Here is a 22,083-nt window from a genome sequence, read left to right as displayed (position 1 = left end):
CCATCTTTCACAAATAATATCAGATCTAAGAAGTCACAAATTTAGAAATCTCTATTTGCGGCGCTTATTAGTTTCCTTAAATGTTTACTCCGTTAAATCATAAATTAATTAAATAAAATCATTATCGTTTCAGCTGACCTGCAGATAACGGAAATTGCGTTACAATAAAAAAATAATTACGTGAGCTGAATTGATATTAAATTGCACAATACAAAAACTCGTTTACAAACAAGCAATCCTAAATTAATTGTGGAATTTACTCGTATAATCAACACTGCTGGCGTGTATCTGTAAGATTAATCGTTATACGATATTTGTTGTTCAGAAACAAACCAATCATCTAATTCACACCTCATCGACACATGTAGCAAATAGTGAGCATCTCTAGAAAAACGTGTTCAGACGACTTTGATTTGGTCGGAAATGCATAGTTTTAAAGTCATTTATAATGTCATTTTAGTTATGTTGTCAGCATCAAAAACAGAGGCGGCATTTAAACACAAATTCTAAGCTTTAAGCATGACACAGAAAATCGTTAAAACGTTTATGTTGAATAGTATAATGCAGTTCAATATGACATAGACATTCACACATTTATAAACACACACATTTTTAATTTTAAAACAATAAGTAAATCTTATTAGCAACATTTGTAACTTGTTTATAGTCAACTGTTGTGTATTTTTCTTAAGTCTGTGCATTTATTATTTTTAAATTGAAGGATATATTGGTGAATACGGGCCCAAGTTGCTCCTTCAACATAGCTTCAATAAGGTAGTTTATAATATCGGATGAAGGATAGTTTACTCATAGAAACACAGGCTTGTCAAAACGTCATTGCGATATATGTATCAGAAATAATGCCTCAAAACAAAAACATCAAATATAATATTCTTTAGAAATAAAAGGTACTTACACCTACAAAATACAAATACCTAGCAACCTTTCGATAAAATAAAAATAATTGTAACAAATTAGAACACTATCCTTAACACATAAAATCAACGAAAATTAATGTCCCGCGAATAATATAACACTGTTTTTCTTTTTCGAAAATTATTTTTTCCAAAACTTTTTCAAAATCTCCCAACGCCTGTCATACAGAGGAAGCGACGCATCGGACGTACAAATTATAAGAGCCTCGTTTTGGGAAAACGGGGTTTAATGCATGTGCGTAAAGTGTACTACCAGAATAGCCTTTGAAGACTAATAAGGGAAGACACTTCCCCCCTTAACTAGACTGTTTGCTTAGAAGAGAGTTTCTTTAATGACAAAACACCATTTATTGCTGACTGCACAGGTTAATATGGGACGCCAGTTTATGCACATGCATTAAGCTCAGTTTTCTCAAAGCGAATCTATTATAATCTATTGGACACAGAAAGGCGCCGTGCCGTTTGTCACAAGGTAGAAAGAGCCGGTATGGTCGGGATTCGCGTAGTAACCCATCCGAGCGCAGTACTTCAGGAAACAGGGGCAGTCGCCGCGTATGAAGGCATCGAAATCCGGGCATTTGCTGGCGGAAAAATTGCACCTGTTGTAGATGGACTCGATAAAGTAGTCCCTGGCCCTGGTATGGTCACATCCCACCCCTTTCTGGAAACCTGAATAAATATTTGTGTTAATAAACTTGTTTATAATTATTAGTGATGTGTTATGGGTTTTTTATATTAAATAAAAAAATATTTTTTATTGAATTGCGCATATCACTGACAATATGTTGTTGCTGTCGTTTTTTAGGAATTCATTTAACATTACTGATAGGTTCAATACGTTTGTAATAGATAATACAGCTAACAATTGTAATACTGTAAAGTGGTTCAAATACGCGTACGCATATGGTTTCCACGATTGCCACTACATAGTCTGTATTATACAAAGCGCACGATGGAATATTCACCAACATGATTTGGATGTGTCAACAAATTAATATCAAACCAAGCATACGAATGTACTGCTATGTAATACTAACATAAAAAATTGGAGCTGGTACAAAACAACACATAAATAATTGAGAATACTTTTGAATTTTCCTGTAATCAGCTTAATTAAGTGTTTTTCAGCCGATTTGCATCCCGGTTGATCTTTTCCGCCGTTCGGGTAGAAATCAGCATCACCCATCGGCTTTGAGGAACCAAAACCTGGAGGTAAACACGCAATGGATGGGGCGCACTTGCAACTGCATATGCGTAAAGTGTCAACCCAGATGAGCCTATTCAGAGCCGACAATCTCCGTCTATTCTAGATTTTTACAAAAATATACTTCCTTTAAACAAAAAATGTCATAAGATACCAAATGCACCTCACAGGCTAATCTGGGACGACAATAAGTCGCGTTCTGGGAAAACTGGGCATAATGCATGTGCGTAAAGTGTCGTCCCAAATTAGCCTGTTCAGTCCGCACAGGCTAATCAGGGACGACACTTTCCGCCTACATTTGATTTCTGCTAAGAAGAGACTTCATTCTAACGAAAAATGTCATAAAAGCGGAAAGTGTCGTACCTGATTAGCCTGTGCGGACTGAACAGGCTAATCTGGGACGACACTTTACGCACATGCATTATGTCCAGTTTTCTCAGAACAAGACTCACAATTTACGCCCATGCATGATGGTATTCCAAGAGAGCGGCTCAATTGCAACATGATCTGGGATTACACATTTCAAAAACAATTTGATGGACACGAAAGTTATTACCGATTGCTGATAAAATAGATATTTTCTTTTCGGGTTTCGCAATCGTTAATAAATGCTTTGGTCTCTATAGCAAGGTGGTAAATTGCGTGTATATTATATGCTTAATTTACACACAAAACCACAAAAGGACACAAAAACACTACCAATGTGAAGGTTCTAACAGATTTTTAATTAGATGATTTTTAGACTTAAGCATTTCTAAAGTAAGATAGCAAATATGTCGGCTCATAAATGGAGGATTTGGTTAAACTAAGAAAAAAAATGTTACTGAATATTATCCACCTAACGACGTTACTGGTTGACCATCAGTGTGTATGACGTCAACAAAGTCTGCATCGGAGGGGTCCAAACGCACGTTGTCTGGCTTCCCTTCGAATGCAAGTCCTGCTGGGTCCAACCCTGCAAAACGCTACCAAAAATAAACGGTCACGAGTCAAAACGGTCTACATCAAAAGGTCTTATTACCAACCGGACTTAAGTCACAGCAGCATCATGACATTCATTCACAAACCAAAACATTCATCAAACACGTTTATTATCGCATACAATTTATTACCTGCTGTTTTTATTGTGTGATTCTTTGAAACTAAGAATTCATAAACAAGCGGCGTCATTATATTTTGTATTGCATTAGTCTAGAATACAGTATTTAGAGATGTGTGTTTCGTACAAATGTAACGATAATATGAACTTTTCGTTTAAAGTTAGTCTCTTATTCGCAATAAATCCAATCTAGGCGAAAAGTGTCGTCCCGGATAAGCCTGTGCGGACTGCACATGCTAATACGGGACTACACTTTATGCATATGCATCGAGCACCTTTTTCCGGAGCAAGGCCCAATTTCACATGTCACAATAGACTTGCCAGTAATTCGACCAAGGGAGGCTATTCTCTCGCCCACATATCCCGCCACATGAGCGCCAAGACTATGGCCTATGATGTGCATGTCGGAGTAGCGGGCCTTGCGCTGTTCGTTGAGGGCCTGTAGGTTAGAAACAAAATAATCATGCATTGTAATACAATCACCATCGGCCACTATAACAAAATTCATTTGAAAACCTTTGACATGTTCTTGATGAAGTTAATTAATACAATAATTGTCTGTTATTTTTTAAACATGGTTAACTGTGCTTACACAATAATTAAAATGGCCGGCTTCTTTTAAGACGCTACAACTCAATTAATTAGTGTCACCCTAGGACGGAGAATACCAAATGCATTTCAAAATTTATTTTTCCAATGCATAACGTGGTGGATTTTCATCTATCACTTTAAACGGTGTCTAAATACATCAAATTGATAATCCGACATGCCGATGGAGGAAATTAACTTTTATCCCACTTTTACAGCGAATTCGGTTGAGTAAAGCCCCGTTGATTAAATATCATCTATAATCAACGGCAGGAAATGACGTCAATATTTCCACGAAATGACGCCATAAATACAGCGAAATTATCCAGTCAAACTAATTTTTTTTTTTTTTTTTTTGAGCTAGATGCATTGAAAAAACAAGTTAACGATCAGAAAGTCTAGATAGAGGCCCTTAAATTAAAACAATGCGAAACAGAATATAGCCAAAGTTCCAGTCTCAACGATCTAGAGCAATACGGAAGACGAAACAGTATCCGGATTTCTGGCCTCTCAAATGACACTGACCAACAAGCATCAATGACCGTGGCCGATGAAACTATGAAAATGTTGAGTCAAAAGATTGGCCTTAAATCGGGAAGTACGGATGTTGACGTTGCCCATCGTCTTGGGAAATACATACCAAATAAAAGCCGACCAGTTATCGTCAAATTTGTCAGGCGGCAAACAAAAATTGAGGTCATGAAACGTGCCAAACTATTGAAAGGTACTGGCATTTATATAAACGAGGACCTCACAAAGACAAATGCAGAAGTTTTCGCTTCATTACGTCTGAAAGAACCCGAATTAGTGGAGAAGGCTTGGTCCCGCGACGGAAAGCTATTCGTGCGATACCGAGGACATGAGCGCAATGAGATAGTGTCATCTGACAAATACAGACTTTGGCTGGCAAAACCATGGCCAAACAGAAACCAGATGACACCCGGTACAACATATGCCCGCAAAGTGTCAGATGGAAGCAACCCAAGACCGGCCAACAGATCTTAAACCTTCGAACAGTTTCAATAACCCTGGTCCCGGATATGGCTCCTTTGTGCACCCGTAGAAACGTTGTCGTGCAACTATTTCATAAACTGTTGTTTTTGTAACTGTTCAACACACAGACACACACACGCACGTACGCATGCACGCACGAAATGAACCTGGTACGAATGAAAAATAGTTATGTTTATTATACAAAAGTACATAATTATCTAATGATGTAACATCTTATATTTGTCAATATAGCTATTCATGCTCATTTATACTTGATCCTAGATATTTTACACGTGCATTATTATAATACCACACATCTGTACACTGTTTTTATGTAATTGATATATACTTTAATATATAACGGATATGGCTCCTTTGAGCACCTGTTGTCTGCAACCCTTTTCATAAACTGTGGTTCTTTATAATTATACAACACACACACAAACGCGCAAGCACCCATGCACGCACGCATTCACCGACATATCATTATATATACCTACATCCCCTACAAACACGAGAGCACAAACACACGCATGCACACATCACGTGCTTTACAACCACCGATTAACATAAAAACACATCCATTCATAAAAATATTAAAAATATGTTTATTATACAGTATAACATAATTATCTAATAATGTAAAATTTTATATTTGTCGATGTAGCTATGTTTATTATACAATAGTATACAATTATCTAAGGATGTAACATTTTAATATTTGTCAATGTAGCTACTCATGCTTATTTATACTTGAACCTAGATATTTTACAAGTGCATTGCTATAATTCCACACATCTGTACACTGTTTTTATGCCACCGATATATATTTAAATATGTAGCGTGCGGTGCTTATAATATATACCGAACGTTTGTGCTAAACATGCAGATATATGCAATCTGTAAATTAGATTTACTCTATAATACCACATCACCTAGGTTGTTATCTAACTACTCTCGTAAACATTTTTTAACCAAATACTTCATTCCCATTAGAGTTACACGCTCATAATTTTGATAACTTGGTATAAACACATCCGGTAGTTAGTCTAGTTCATCTCTTTTTCGGAGCTAGATAAACTGACGGCCGGATACAGACGAAATTAAAATATGAGATTTTCATTCCAAATGTAGATTACTTCTAACAAGCCTTTCTTTATTTAGTAAAAAGTGTGAGTACCCGTTAGTCGATCTAAGCATATTTCGTTTTTCGTATATTTGGATCGACAAGGAGACGGATGTACAAAATAACCTGTTAACCTGTTTTAATTTAGCAGTTTTACCCTACGTTTTCGTGTGCGTTTCTTTATAGAGCATATGTCTCTTAATATTAACACATATTTTTGTAACTGCAATAACCATATTTAGTTATTATTGTTATTAAAGTTATCTACGCGTAATAAGTATGATAACGTACACAGACGGGCAAACCCACACGTACGGACGCACAAACACATACACGTACGCGCAACCACATAGCGCGCATGCCCAAAACTCACACGTTCGCGTGCACGAAAAGTTAAACCAGCATACGCACACACTCAAACGAATACACACACACACACATGCGCGCATGCACACACACGAAAGCGCACTCACGCGCACGCGGAAACACACGCGCTCACACACACGCACGTACACTCACACACAAACGCACGAGCACACACACGTAGGCACAAACGCGTGTGTGGATACACACGCGCTTACACACACACAAGTACACGCAAACACACGCACGCGCGCACGCGCGCACACGCGCATACACAAACTTGCACACACACGCTCATACCCGCACAAACGCGCGTACGGATACACACCCGCTCACACACACACACGCAAGTACACGCAAACACACGCACAAACACAAACTTGCGGACACACGCTCATGCCCGCACCAACACAACACACGCACACAGCAAGTACGCACACACCCACATACCCACCCCCAACACACACCAGGTTACGTGTAACTTGTTAAATGTTGATGTCGATAATAACACATTGGTGGATCGACTCTGTTTACATTATTAAATGTAAACTATATCATATTGAAACCAGGAATCGTACATTTATAATACTAAATATAAAATCGATTTCTTTTTATACGTAGAAAAAGAAATTCACTATTCAGTGATTTATTTTCCAAAGAGTGATCATCCATTGCACGGTGTGATATATACTAATTGTTTGTTGTTGTTGTTTTTTTTCAGATCATTATCAATAATTTTACGATGTTGACAAAACAGTGTTTAGTCATCCCTGAACATAATATTCGTATTCCTTTTTGTACATATAACCTTTTTGTGTTGTTTTCTTTTTAATCTTGCATGTGTATTTAGACGCGAAATCATCCCAAAGACGATAATACTAAGAAAAACACAAAGTATTTTTATGAAATAGCTATTTTTGTAATTTGGATTGTGATTTTCTGCGCACAGTGTACTTATCTGACCTTTTATTTCTATTACACTAAAATTATCTTTTGAAGATATGAAAAAACAACAACTGTTTTTTAGAATTTACTGCCATACATTTCATGTCTCAGATCACTTTTATTACTCAATTAGTTTGAGTATTTCCAGTGTACGGAAATATGTTTTTTTCATGTCTCTATTGGAAGGCAGTCGTTTATTGTTCTTTTTTTCTCACTTTTGTTATTATTTCTTTTTACTTCCTCATTTCTATGGTATATTCATCTTTTTGTATCTCTAATCTTTGTTTCCTTTTTTTGTTTGTATGTATGGACATATGTCTTAAAATAGAAACCAACTGGACAAGCACACACAAATTATCATGTACATTACCCTCTACCGCTTTAAATGATTAAAATATGTACTTTGAATGTAAAAAGGCTAAACAATAAAGACAAACGAATAAAAATCTTCAAATGGTTAGACGAAAAAAAATATACTTTATGCCTACTACAAGAAAGTCACTTGACACACTCTTTAGCACAAATCTTAAAGGATGAATGGGACGGAGACATCTATCTTAGTGGACAACATACTAATAAACAAGGTATTGCTTTTTTTATTAAAAACAATACAGGGATCACAGTCGATAACTTAAACGAAATAATAATTGGCAGACTAGCAAGTATAGATATCAAAATACACGAAACACAATTAACATTAATCAACGTCTACGGTCCTAACATAGACGATTCCACATTTTACGAAACATTACAAACCTTCATAATTAATAACCAAGATAAAAATATAATAATCGGTGGTGATTTCAATACTGTCCTGAATCCATCAGTAGATAAAAAGAAGGGAAACCTTTATACTCATCCTAAAAATAGAAACATTTTGAATAACATTATTGAAAACTATAATATGATAGACATCTGGCGTACAGTAAATCCAAAAGAAAGCAAATTCACCTGGCACTCAAACACAAAACCAACAATATTTTGTAGATTAGACTATTTTTTAATATCTGAGTCACTTTGCAACATTATTGACTCATGTAGCATTAAACCAGGATTTATGACAGACCACTCTCTAGTTGAACTTAAACTGCACAATATACAACCTGAAAGAGGCCCAGGATACTTTAAAATTAACAACAGCATCTTATTAGATACACAATACCAAACACAAATAAAACAGGAAATATTAAATACTGTTCAAAATAATAAAGACGCAAACCCAAACACCTTATGGGAAGTAATTAAAGGAAATATACGTAATACAACAATTAGATACACATCATTTAAACAAAAAGAAACACACAAACTTGAAACTGAAACCATCAAAACCATTGAAACACTTGAAAAACAATTGCATCAAACAAACACAAATGATACCACCGACATTGAAAATGAAATAACAATAAAAAAACAAATATTAGATGGAATCTATCATACACATCTCAATGGAATAATACTAAGAGCGCGTGCACAGCATGTTGAACACAATGAAAAAAACACAAAATATTTCGCAAACATTGAAAAACGTAGAAGTGAACAAAAAACTATAAACAAATTAGTAGTCAATGGCAAAGATATAACAAACAGAACTCAAATACTAGAAGAACAACGTTTATTTTTCGAAACCCTCTATAAACGAAAAAATGTTGAAGATAACACCCTTTTTAAAAATACACATCACGCTTTGAACCAGGAGGAAAAACAACTGTGCGACGGATTGCTTAATGAATATGAATGTGGATTAGCCCTAAAAGAAATGCAAAATAACAAAAGCCCAGGATCTGATGGCATCACAATCGAATTTTATAAAATATTCTGGAATGATATAAAAACACATCTAATTAATTCACTTAACTATTCATTTAACAACGAAAACTTAACTACTCTACAAAAACAAGGTATTATATCACTTATTCCAAAACCTGGAAAAAACTTAGAATCGTTATCAAACTGGCGCCCGATTAGTTTACTAAACAATGATTATAAAATTGCAACTAAAAGTATAGCAAACAGAATTAAAAAAATATTACCATCAATCATTTCAAAATCTCAATCTGGTTTCATAAAAGGACGCTACATTGGTGAAAACGTTCGTCTTATCCAAGAATGCATCAACTATTTCAACAATTCAAATAATCCTGGTCTAATATTATTTGCAGACTTTGAAAAGGCATTCGATTCGCTTGATCATTCATTTATGTTCTCTTGCTTAGAAAATATGAATTTTGGCGAAAGTCTCATTCAATGGGTCAAACTATTCTATACCGATATTAACAGTATAATCATAAACAATGGCTACTTTTCAAACAGTTTTAACATCGAACGAGGGGTTCGACAAGGATGTCCACTCTCATCATCGCTATTTATTATTTGCATCGAGTATCTATCACATCACATCCAATCAAATAAACACATAAAAGGCATATCACTAGAACCTGAGGAAGAAATCAAACAATCCCTATTTGCCGACGATGCAACCTATTTTTTAAATGACAATTACGATTCTTTCCATAACCTAATAGAGTCGCTAACCCTTTACGGAATGACATCGGGTCTTAAACTAAACAAAAGTAAATGTACTGTGCTACGAGTAGGTAAATTAAAACAAAGTAATGTTCAATATAAAAAAGAAATGAAATTTAATTGGACAAGCGATGAAGCCACAACGTTAGGAATTACTTTCACAAATAATGAAAAGGATACAGTTCTTAAAAACATACTACCTAAATTACAGAATTTCAAAAACTGCTTAAAATCATGGCATCATCGTAAACTTACACTCATCGGAAAAAACACAGTATTGAAAACGTTTGCACTTCCTAAATTAATATATGTATTAACAGTTCTCCCAAATCCACCAAATGATGTTATTAACGATATAAAATCAGCAATATTTAATTTCATATGGGACGGTAAGCCTGATAAAATAAAAAGAACTCAGTTAATTCAATCTGTAGAAAATGGAGGTATCCAATTAACGAACATTGACTCATTCTTAAATGCAATCAAATGCAGCTGGGTTCAAAGATACCTAGATAATACCAATACGAGTAAATGGAAATTATTCTACCAGAAAATCCTAAAAAAATATGGTGACTCCTTACTCTTTGAATGTAACATCAGCAATACTATCGTACATGAAATTGCAAACGAAAACATATTTCTGTCTGATGTTCTATCAGCGTGGAGTGATGTCACTCATAACTTAGAAACCCTGAACAAAAATGTTTACAAAATAAAAAGTGGGATAAATAGAATAATAGATTAGTGTTGATTATAGATCAGGTTTATCATGCTCGGCACGAAAACGAAAAAGCACTCGTCAAGGCTCGTGCTTTTTGTTTTCTAAGCCTCGCATGATAAACTTGATCTGTAATCAACACTAACCTATTATTCTCTATGTCAGTGTCCGTCATGCCTTATGCGTCGTTTAACTGAAGAAAGACTTACTACTTTATAATAGGTCTACCTTCGAATAGACCACATTGAGCCATCCGGGACGGCGCACAATTTACTAGCATCTAACATGCAAACCTCCAACCTCCAAGCAGACAAATGACTGGTTCCGTTAATAGCGCTATCATGAAACAAAATTTGAGGTAACACTTTGATAATTTTGTGTCCGATACCAACGTGAAACAACGGGGTAGGATCCACTTTTTATTTAAACCATGTTCTGGAAAAAACTTGGCTATATGCTTGCGCGTCAAATTGTCGTCAATAATTAGCCTGTGACGTGTGCACAGGCTAATCAGGTATTACACTCTCCGTTTCTATGGAATTGTTCGATAACATGTTGTATATTCTTAACAAAAACCAATGCTAGGCGGAAAGTGTCGTCACTGAAAGGCCTTTGCGGACTTCACGGGCTAATCGGGGCCGAGACTTTACGCATATTCATTAGGAAAAGATTTCCAAGATTGGGACCCATCGGTATCTTACCTGCAGTAGTCGCGCAGTCATGGCTCCTACCACTCGACAGTTTGCCACCGCCTGGTTGTACTCGAGAGCGCCTGCACCTTTCTCCCAGTCCACAATTATGACGTTCAGGTCTTCCTGTCGCATAGCATGCATTTTAAAACGAATGTAACACTTGACTTGCTTCATGCGAAAATGGGTTTTATGCTATGTGTGGCAAGCGTAGCTCCAGAGAAGCCTGTGCAATCGCGCAGTCTGGGCAGGATGAAACGCTGTCCGATATAACTTCATGCAAGGGTTCGTTGTTTAATTAGCGGATAGCGTAGATCCTATATAGACTATGCGATTGCACAGTCTGGTATGGATTAAGATTTGCTTCCTATGGCATACGATTCATTTCGCATGATGCAGCTCAATTGATATCTTCATATTTCTCATAAGAATAGTGGTTCTTCTGTTTTTTGCTATCGATTCCAAATTTTATGACTCGACATTACCATAAAGATTGATTTTCATCAACGTCATCGTAATCATCAACGTCATCGTTACGGTAATCATCAACGTCATCGTAATCATCAACGTCATTGTAATCATCAATTTCATCGTAATCAACAAAGTCGTCTTAATTATCAACGTCATCGTCATCATCAACGTCACCGTAATCATCAATTTCATCGTAATCAACAAAGTCGTCGTAATCATCAACGTCATCGTAATCATCAACGGCATCGTAATCATCAACGGCATCGTAATCATCAACGTCATCGTTATCATCAACGTCATCGTACTCATCAACGTCTTCGTAATAAAAAAAATCGTCGTATTAATCAACGTCATCGTAATCATCAACGTCATCGTAATCATCAACGTCTTCGTAATCAACAACGCCATCGTAATCATCAACGTCATCGTAATCATCAACGTCATCGTAATCATCAACGCCATCGTAATCATCAACGTCATCGTAATCATCAACGTCTTCGTAATCAACAAAGTCGTCGTAATCATTAACGCCATCGTAATCATCAACGGCATCGTAATCATCAACGGCATCGTAATCATCAACGTCATCGTAATCATCAACGTCTTCGTAATCAACAAAGTCGTCGTAATAATCAACGTCATCGTAATCATCAACGTCATCGTAATCATCAACGTCTTCGTAATCAACAACGTCATTGTAATCATCAACGTCATCGTAATCATCAACGTCATCGTAATCATCAACGCCATCGTAATAATCAACGTCATCGTAATCATCGACGTCTTCGTAATCAACAAAGTCGTCGTTATCATCAACGCCATCGTAATCATCAACGTCTTCGTAATCAACAACGTCTTCGTAATCAACAACGTCATCGTAATCATCAACGTCTTCGTAATCAACAAAGTCGTCGTTATCATCAACGCCATCGTAATCAACAACGCCATCGTAATCATCAACGTCTTCGTAATCAACAACGTCATCGTAATCATCAACGCCATCGTACTCATCAACGCCATCGTACTCATCAACGTCATCGTAATCATCAACGTCATCGTAATCATCATCTTCATCTCAATAATTGTAAGCATCACAACAATTATTGGTACGCTGGATCCATGGGCATATTTGTCTTAACAGGGAACGTATTCTCCAACCGTTCCGTAGACTTTACAATAAAGAATAGACCTAGACCTAAGAAAACCAACTTCAGAGTTTGAATACATATGTGTCGTGCTCTAGAGAAAAAGGGGTTTAATGCATGTGCGTAAAGTGTCGTCCCAGATTACCCTGTGCAGTCTTCACAGGCTTATAAAGGGACGGCACTTTCCGCTGTTATTGTATTTTCCATTTGAGATGATCTCTTCGTAGCAAAATCAAGCTTAGACGGAAAGTGTCGTCCCTGATTAGCCTGTGCGGACTACACAGGCTAATCAGGGACAACACTTTACGCACATGCATTAAACCCCCTTTTCAAAGAGCGAGGCTCATATATATATATATATATATATATATATATATATATATATATATATATATATATATATATATATATATATTTATATTTATTTATATATATATATATACTTATATATATATATATATATATATATATATATATATATATCTATATATATATATATATATCTATATCTATATATCTCTCTATATATATATCTATCTCTATCTCTATATCTCTATATAGATATCTATCTCTCTCTCCGTATCTCTCTCTATCTCTCTCTCTCTCTCTCTCTCTCTCTCTATATCTATATCTATCTATCTATATCTATTTCTATAGAATTAAAATGATTATTGTGCCATTTTCATATTGTTCTAAATTAGGACTGTTTTACTTCTATGTATGAAATGACTTGGTAGACTTCACATTTAAGTCAGTCTAAAACATTACACTTTCAAGAATATTCTTTAGTTTTATACTTAAGTCTAAGAATCGTTTGGTGATTACGGTCCCTTAATCTCTTTATTCTTGTTTATTTTCATTTCAGAAGTATAAATAGTGTATACGGAACAACATTTCTAGTCCGTATTTACCGTTTACTGTTTCGTTTTTAATTCGCAAAACGGAACACGAAAATCCACACATATAAGTTCGTTATTCCATTTTCATTTTATTTAACAGAATTATGTAAACAGTAATTAATTAAACTTCAATTCGTGTTTTGGAAAATGAGTAAAAAAAACATATCGTCTTCTTAAAGGGATCTTTTCACGCTTTGGTAAATTGACAAAATTAAAAAAAGTTGTTTCAGATTCGCAAATTTTCGTTTTATTTATGATATTTGTGAGGAAACAGTAATACTGAACATTTACCATGGTCTAATATAGCCATTATATGCATCTTTTGACGATTTTAAAACCTTAAAATTATAAAGCGTTGCAACGCGAAACGATTGAATAATTCGGAGAGTTCTGTTTTTGTCGTTAAATTTTGTGAAACTACGAAGATTGCTTATATAAGGTATAAAATACGTTCAGTTTGTGTACTCGGCGGAATAGCTCAGTAGGCTAAAGCGTTTTTACTTCAGGACTCTGGCAGGACTCCAGGGGTCACTGGTTCGAAACCTGCTCCGGGCAATGTTCTTTTCCTTTTTTGATTTTATTCTTGATTTTTTACTGAAGCTTTTACGATCCAATGTTTATATTTATCAATATAAAGCATTTAATGAATAAGTTAAAAAATGCCAAAATCTGTGAAAAGGCCCCTTTAATAAATAGATTATTGGCAATTATTTATATTTACTACAAATTTGCCAGTAATTGATATCAAAAGAGGCTATTTCTCTAAAGAAGACAAACAACATAACGCATTGAAAAAAGCAAACGAGCTCTGCATCCTTAAGGCAAAATTTATATTATATTTGATAATATGAAAAAATATAAATTCACGTGTTACAACACTAAAATCGTTTCAGTCGTTTCGATGAAGTGAGTTTATACACTGGAAATGAATTAACTTTCGAAGTATCTGCATGTGTTGTTTTTTTGCTGTATTACTTTTCTTCAGTTTTGCTTAATGCCGCTTGGATACATTTTGTATAGCGATTCCCAACACACAAAAACCAAGAAATATCTTAAAAGATGTACACTTAATCAGGTAATACGACCGACGAATAATTATAGTCCGTTATTATATGTCACTTACATCTGCTTAAATGATTTAAGCAGACCCTTCATGTTTGTAGTAAAAAAATGAAAAAAGTAAAGAAAATATTCGTTACATTCATTTACACAAGTGAAATGAACTAATAACGTATATGCAAATGTAAATTATACTATTTTCCGAATAATATGGCATACTCAAGTATTGCGCTTTTTTCATTCTGCAAATATATCGCATTTTCCGTTATGATGCTTTTTATAGAATTACTACAATCTAATTTAATTGTTTCAAATTCTATCTTTCGTCTAATTTTCTATCATAATAACCATAAAATGATTTAAGCATACACATGCTGTATATTGATGACACTAGTCTACGAAGATCAAATCCTGGGTAAGTCATGTACGCCGAATAATAAAAGCAAACATGATTAAACTTTTGGGAAAACAATCATTAAATATTTTCGTATTAACGTAACGATCAATTTAATGTGATGAATAACAAATTAGAATAAAATGTAGAAGAAATAGAACTCAGTCATCGCCGATATCATATTTTATAAAATTTTATATACTGGCTTTACAGTGGAAAAGTCATGCACACCGTCTTTTCGACGTGACTCCAAAAGCGTGCGAGATCTTAAAACAAAAAGATTCTCTACTTGGTTCATAAATTATTAATGCATATTTTATATGTATGTATGTTTAAATGAAAATATATTACGACCTTAAAAAATTAATGACAAAAAACATGGAGCTCTTGTATATTATTTTTTAAACTAAGTTAAAACAAATTAATTTTGACATGAACGCCTTATTTGTATCAAAATGAAAACAAGAGCACCGCATAATGGGTACCAACGCTCGGCTGCGGGTGCAGTTTTGAATAAATGAAAGCTTGTCAGAATTATTTTTGTTTAGGTCACAGTGACCTTGACCTTTGACCTAGTGACCCCAAAATGGGTGTGGCGTGTAAAACTCATCAAGGTGCATCTACATATGAAGTTTCAAAGTTGTAGGTGGAAGCAACTTGATTTTAGAGCCAATGTAAAGGTTTTAGCACGACGCCGGCGGACGGCGGACGGCGGACGACGAGCTGGCTATGACAATACCTCTCCGAAAACAGCCGAGCTAAAAATGCAGAAAATGTGAATCCTGCTTTATCTTCCCGGAACCGAAGAGCAACTGGAATTTCGTGAGTATTGTTTGTTTGTGTTTTTTTTTCAAGAACGGTAAACGATAAGACATACATCATTTCGATGTTTCAGACATGTTGTTCTATTTAGACTGACGCGATATACGGTCAGGGTACGAAGTTTCTTATATTTTTTTGTATAATTAGTACAAATAAACATAAACAAGAATTTGGTTTTCGTATTTTTGTTTTTGTTTTCCGAAAAATCGGAGCAAGAACTTACTTGTGCTCATTGTCGTAACCAGTTTTGTCGCATTAAAAAATTTAAGACGAAAAGACGGTGTATACACTGATCATTCCTCACATACTGTGGACAATGCCGTTCATAGATTAGTTCTGTCAGAACGATCAAAGCCATAACACCTGTAGTGATGCACTCAACTATGAAATATTTAGGCCCGTATTCACCAACCATTCCTCAAACTTTATTTTAAAATTTAAGAATATTCTTAAACATTAAATGAATTAAAACTTTTGAAGGTCAAGTCTTGCTTATCAGTTATAACCTTTCATTATATGATTATTCGTTTAGAACAGTAAGGGGCCTTTTCACGTTTTGGTAAATTGACAAAATTGAAAAAAATTGTTCCAGATTCGAAAATTTTCCTTTTAGTTATGATATTTGTGAGGAACAGTAATACTGAACATTTACCATGGTCTAAAATATCCATTATATGCATCTTTTGACGATTTAAAAACCTGAAAATTATAAAGCGTTGCAGCGCGAAACGATTGAATAATTTGGAGAGTTCTGTTGTTGTCGTTATATTTTGTGAAACTACGAGGATTGCTTATATTAAGTACATGTATAACAAACATCTTTCATTGTAAGAGTTAGACTTTTTACTCCAGGACTCCAGGGGTCAGTGGTTCGAGCCCTGCAGAGGGTTACTTTTTAAAAAAAAAAAAAATTTATTCTTGATGTTTTACTGGAACTTTTAAGATCCAATCTTTACATTTATGACTATAAAGCATTTAATGACAAACTTCAAAACATGCCAAAATCTGTGAAAAGGCCCCTTTAATGATATAAGCGCCATTGTTAGCCTCCATATATGCAACTCTGAATTGAGTATAAAAATATTCTTTATTCTTAGGTCTACGAATTGATTGATGAATGCAGGCCCGGGTCAACACTTCACGTTACCATCTGCAGAAGAGCGTCCTTCATGTCGACCAGCCAGTCCTCTCGGCCGTCATCCCTGAACCCGTGCACGATGAGCACGGACTTCCGGTGACCGCTGAAGTACGAGGCCCGGATGAGCGCGGGCTCCGTAGAGAGTATCTGGGGACTCAACCGGCTGTTGCGCGTGTAGAGCATGAACACCACCTTTGGAAACAAAGGAATAAAAAATTATCATAATGACAGTCCGAATTCTAATTTTGATGGAATTCAGTTTGTGTGCGTCTGACACACACAAATTCCCCGATACGCGTTTCTGACAAATTCGATGTCCGTCCGTCAGAAGTCCATTCGTCTGTTACATAGCGCGAAATCTAAGACACTTATGATCAGTTTTAGGTAGAAATGTATTTGCAACGGCGTTACAACAAATTTCACCAATTGTTCCTCGGACTTAAGCCCCTAAATTAATAGCGAGCGTGCTCAATGAAAAAAAATATTTATTTCGTTTTCGATAGAATCAGAGGCGAGTGCAAGAAGAAAATAAATCAAAGTTGTTGTGTACATTGTACATATTTGTTGGATATTTTTTATCAATGACTGACTTATTTAACCATATATAAGAAAAAGATCAACGAAACTGTTTTGTCTATGTTAACAAAGTGAAGGAAGCGCAGTAATATATTAATATACTAAATGGTTGCCTGTACAGTTATTCCACAGCGACCAGATATCTGGATTGCGGGGAAATATTTTGCAAGTCTTCGTCGGCATACGTATTCCTCTTACGCTTTTATATATACGTTCAGATAGTGTTTTATCAAGGAATTTTTAAGAATGCTTATTAATGTGGACAAGTGGTAATTGGTAAGTTTAACAAACTGTTCAAAGAAAGGATATGGTTTTGTGAACGTTTGTAAGTGGTTAATTCATAATATTTTTAAATCGTTAACTTGCCAATGGACGGAAAAATACAGCAACCACTTCCTGGTGGGTGTTCCCAAAACTTTCGAATGTTTGATTATCTATCTCTGTTTACTGCCAACCGCTCTTTCGAGTATTACATGCATATATGGACACTGTCGAGTCCGTTTCCTGGGAAGAACCAGTACTTGGATAATAGACAATCCTTTGCTTAAACATATATTATATGTGACGGTTTCAGCATAAGATCGTGCAACATATCAGGTCATCTGTTTGCATTGAAAACATACATTCTCGCTTGTGCCTTCGTCATGATTGTCAACATGTTTTAACCCATGCATATCTAGCGTCTAGAAAAAAGGCCTTGGCAAACAGCGTAGACCCAGATGAGACGCCGCATGATGCGGCGTCTCATCTGAGTCTGCGCTGTTTGCTTAAAGGAATTTCTGTAAGAAATATTCTAAATATAGAAATAAATATACTAGACATCCCTAATTTTGGAAATAATTTGATCCAATTTAGAAGGATGGGAGAGTCCACTAGGCATAAATGGGTTAAAACACATGTTAATATGACAATCAACGGCCCATAGTCGTTCTGATGCGTGTTATAAACCATACGGGCAACCGCATAACAAGAACTGCAGATCGTTGTTCATTCGCCGGTAAATAGCGAAAATAGCAACACCCCAACTCTTACCCCGACTTCTTCAGGCGACTGCGGCAGACTTCCGGCGGCGTTATTGAACGGCGTCTCGTTACTAAAGCAGCCGAGACCTTCATAACAGACGTCTTTGCTGCCGATGTTGAGAACGGCAGCAACCGCGATAACGGCAGTGCGCAGGTTGGAAAACAGTGACATCTCTATTGTTGTATTGGTTTTTATTTTGACGTCACTTCCGCTGATGCCTTCTACCGAAGAAATTAAGTTTTATTGTTCTAAGTTCTTAGTATAAAAAGTGTGTTCAGACTCAAACTTCGAAAGTTAGATTGGCAAACGAGAGGCTTTAGAGTACAGAATCAAAGTCAAGCAGTTAAATGTGGGTAATTGTAGGATTTGCCTACATTCATCATAGATATATACATTTCACTCGACGCAAATTTAACAGTATGATTTTCTAACCACACTGGGGTTGAATGTGTGAGTAATCACTGTAGCCTGTAAAACGGATGAAATTGCCACAGGCGCAAAACATTGCAAGAAAAGGTAACATACTGATAATGAGGAAGATTTAAGTGTATGCGAGTTGAATTATATTAACAACAACAATGTAAATGTTACGAACACGACCATTATTTGTTTGCATAATGTACTACTATAACTGCTTTGAACACGGGTAATAGTACTCGTACCACTACCGCTACTACTACCTCTCAATCATGTTAAAATTTAAATAAGAAACAAAGTAATGCACAAAAACAAAACAAACCTGGGAAATATCCTAACGATATATTGATTCAATCAAACCTGAATTACATGTACTTATGAAATAAACCAGTATAAATAAGTTTTAATTAATTAAATTCAAATCATCCGATCACTTGACATTAATGTTACGAATAAAAACCTTAAATGGTAACACTAAACATTTATACAATTATTTATGTCATCTATGTTGTACTTGATATCTCTGAAATATCTCTGATTATATAATGCCAACATCAAGAAAGCATAGTTCGGATCGCGGTTATTTTTAGCGTTGTGTCCATTAACGTCTCCGCAACGTGACTATAACGGCGGTACAAGGTCGAGTTTTATTAAATGTTTTTTCATTAAAGGCTACTTAATGTCTCAATTGTCCATGCATGCAAATAAATAATCGAAATATTGTGGATGACTAATGAGTTTGAGTAACGAGAAAGACAATGATGATTATTCTAATGATGAAACCGTGTTCGCTGATGATTGTTATAATGAATATGATCATCATACTGATGATGATGATGATGATGATAATGATGATAATGATGATGATGATGATGATGATGATGATGATGCTGCTGCTGCTGCTGCTGCTGATGATGATGATGATGATGATGATGATGATGATGATGGTGGTGGTGGTGGTGGTGGTGATGATGATGATGATAATTATGATGATGATGCTGATGATGGTGGTGGTGGTGGTGGTGATGATGATGATGATGATGATGATGATGATGATGATGATGATGATGATGATGATGATGATGATGATGATGATGATGATGATGATGATGATGATGATGATGATGATGATGATGATGATGATGATGATTTATTTATCTAAATGATTAGTATAACAATTATGGAAGTAATATGGATTAAACGTTCTCTTGTCAATGCGAATGTGTGTAGTGATGATTGTTTCAAACACAATAATATGTGAAGTACAGAGGGTAAAATAGAACCACCATTCACCTCAGCCTGCCCGTCTGTCTGTCAACACAAACTTTAATTTTTCAACATTTTACATTCTGTAGTTCATGTATTTCATATTGTGTTATGAAGTTGTGTGTGTGAGGTTGTATGATACGCTTAATTTATGTAAATAAATACTTACATCTAATTATTTATCCTTGTATGTTAAACTTATTCCAGATAAATGAACCAACGTTGACTTCTGTGAATCCATATCACACAACTATGATGATTTATGTATTACACGAAAATTAATTTTAATTGGTAAAACTGCACGTGTGTATATTATATTTGATCGTATGAAATGACAAGTAATGTGTGAGGATTGGATACCTTGTTTAGCCCCAGGGTCCACACGTAGGTTATTAAGGAAACACTGTTGTCAGTCAAAACGTTAGTGATTGGTTCAAAGCGTAAAAATATAATGGTATATAAGTATGCATGTATTTTTCAATACAAACGCAAAACGTTGGGATAAAGCAGATCTTTCTGCTGTTTACCTTCAGAGACTAAACATTTAGATTCACATGACATTGTTTCCAATCGAGGATTTAGACTAAATGAATTGTGTTGTAATGGTACTTTCATTACGTTTAACTAAAATAAAAATATTACTATCTCATTTAACGAGAAACTGTAAAAGATGAACACACGAAATTTGTCACTTAATCCGAAAGATTAAGTTTAATATACATATAGGTCAGCATATGTAACTGTAGCTCAATTTTGAAACGTATTTAAACTTAAAATATAAGTTGTAGAGGCATTTAATTAAAACCTTTTAATTGTGTTTGCTCGGATAAAAAAATGCCTATCGCTAATTGACCCAAACCTGCGTAGAACTTGGTGTCATTGGAGGAGAACGCTGCCAGAGTGGTGATCGAACCCCGGAACTGGTGGTCGCAATGAGATCTTCGTTGTCGTTAGTAATTTTTATGAAAGTGTTCATGAAATATTTTGTCGCGCGAAGTTTTAATAAAGTGAGCAGTATATTAATGATTCATTGATGAAAAGCGACAATGCATCCCCCGGAAACCCGATATGATGTGAGAAGTTGGATGTTCTAGGAGATGTTTCCGATAGATTGCGATGAATTTCGGTAGGGTAAGTAAATCCAGTTCTATAATTGTTTAAAGGCATTTTTGAATTAAAATATATATTGGTGTATTCAAAGGAGGTATTACCATGTATGTAACTAAAATCCTGGTAATTAATATTCAGGATTTATTGAAATATGGCTATTTAAAGTCGGCGATGCAGGGAGTTGTCCCATATTTAGCACTTTATTTACAAATTTATTTCAAGGTATGCCAGTGAAAAAGTTTTTGCACCGACAATTATATTAACCAATGTCCCCGAGTAACATATCCGCCAGGGTTTAAAAAAAATCGTATTGGTGGAAAAATTCGACTTAACATTCAACATGCTGATGAAAAAATGATATGACATGGTGCTGTACAAAGATGTCGAGGTATGACATGAGTGCAGTTCATTTATAAACTTATAAGCTCACTATAACATCTGATTTATGCCAACTCTGATGCATTGTAGATCATTTTCATTTTAATCATTCATTTCATTTTCATTCAAATCCCTGCATCGTCGACTTTAAATAGCCATATTTCAATGTATCCTGAATATTAATAACCAGGATTTTTCTAAC

The 22,083-nt window shown here is 35.3% G+C and overlaps 1 protein-coding gene across 1 annotated transcript; it reads right to left on the bottom strand.

The window, feature by feature from the left end:
• Positions 1 to 686: 686 nt before the first annotated feature.
• LOC127872241 (inactive pancreatic lipase-related protein 1-like) lies at positions 687 to 18,881 on the bottom strand. The gene is made up of 7 exons (XM_052415571.1): positions 18,720 to 18,881; positions 17,121 to 17,303; positions 11,196 to 11,309; positions 3,560 to 3,677; positions 2,978 to 3,094; positions 2,022 to 2,141; positions 687 to 1,604 (listed from the first exon to the last, which is right to left on the bottom strand). The coding sequence occupies exons 1-7, from the start codon at positions 18,879 to 18,881 to the stop codon at positions 1,369 to 1,371; spliced, it is 1,050 nt and encodes a 349-aa protein (XP_052271531.1). The 3' UTR covers positions 687 to 1,368.
• Between the last annotated feature and the right edge of the window lie 3,202 nt (positions 18,882 to 22,083).

This window comes from Dreissena polymorpha, chromosome 3 (assembly GCF_020536995.1).
Source record: "Dreissena polymorpha isolate Duluth1 chromosome 3, UMN_Dpol_1.0, whole genome shotgun sequence".
Classification (NCBI taxonomy): domain Eukaryota; kingdom Metazoa; phylum Mollusca; class Bivalvia; order Myida; family Dreissenidae; genus Dreissena; species Dreissena polymorpha.
This window is presented reverse-complemented; position numbering and strand designations above follow the sequence as displayed.

Coding starts and splice junctions, on each gene's coding strand:
- LOC127872241 (XM_052415571.1), bottom strand. CDS start 18,881: ATGTCACTGTTTTCCAACCTGCGCACTGCCGTTATCGCGGTTGCTGCC. Junction 3,678..11,195: donor TGACTGCGCGACTACTGCAG/GTAAGATACCGA, acceptor TCTAACCTACAG/GCCCTCAACGAACAGCGCAA. Junction 3,095..3,559: donor CTCCCTTGGTCGAATTACTG/GCAAGTCTATTG, acceptor AGCGTTTTGCAG/GGTTGGACCCAGCAGGACTT.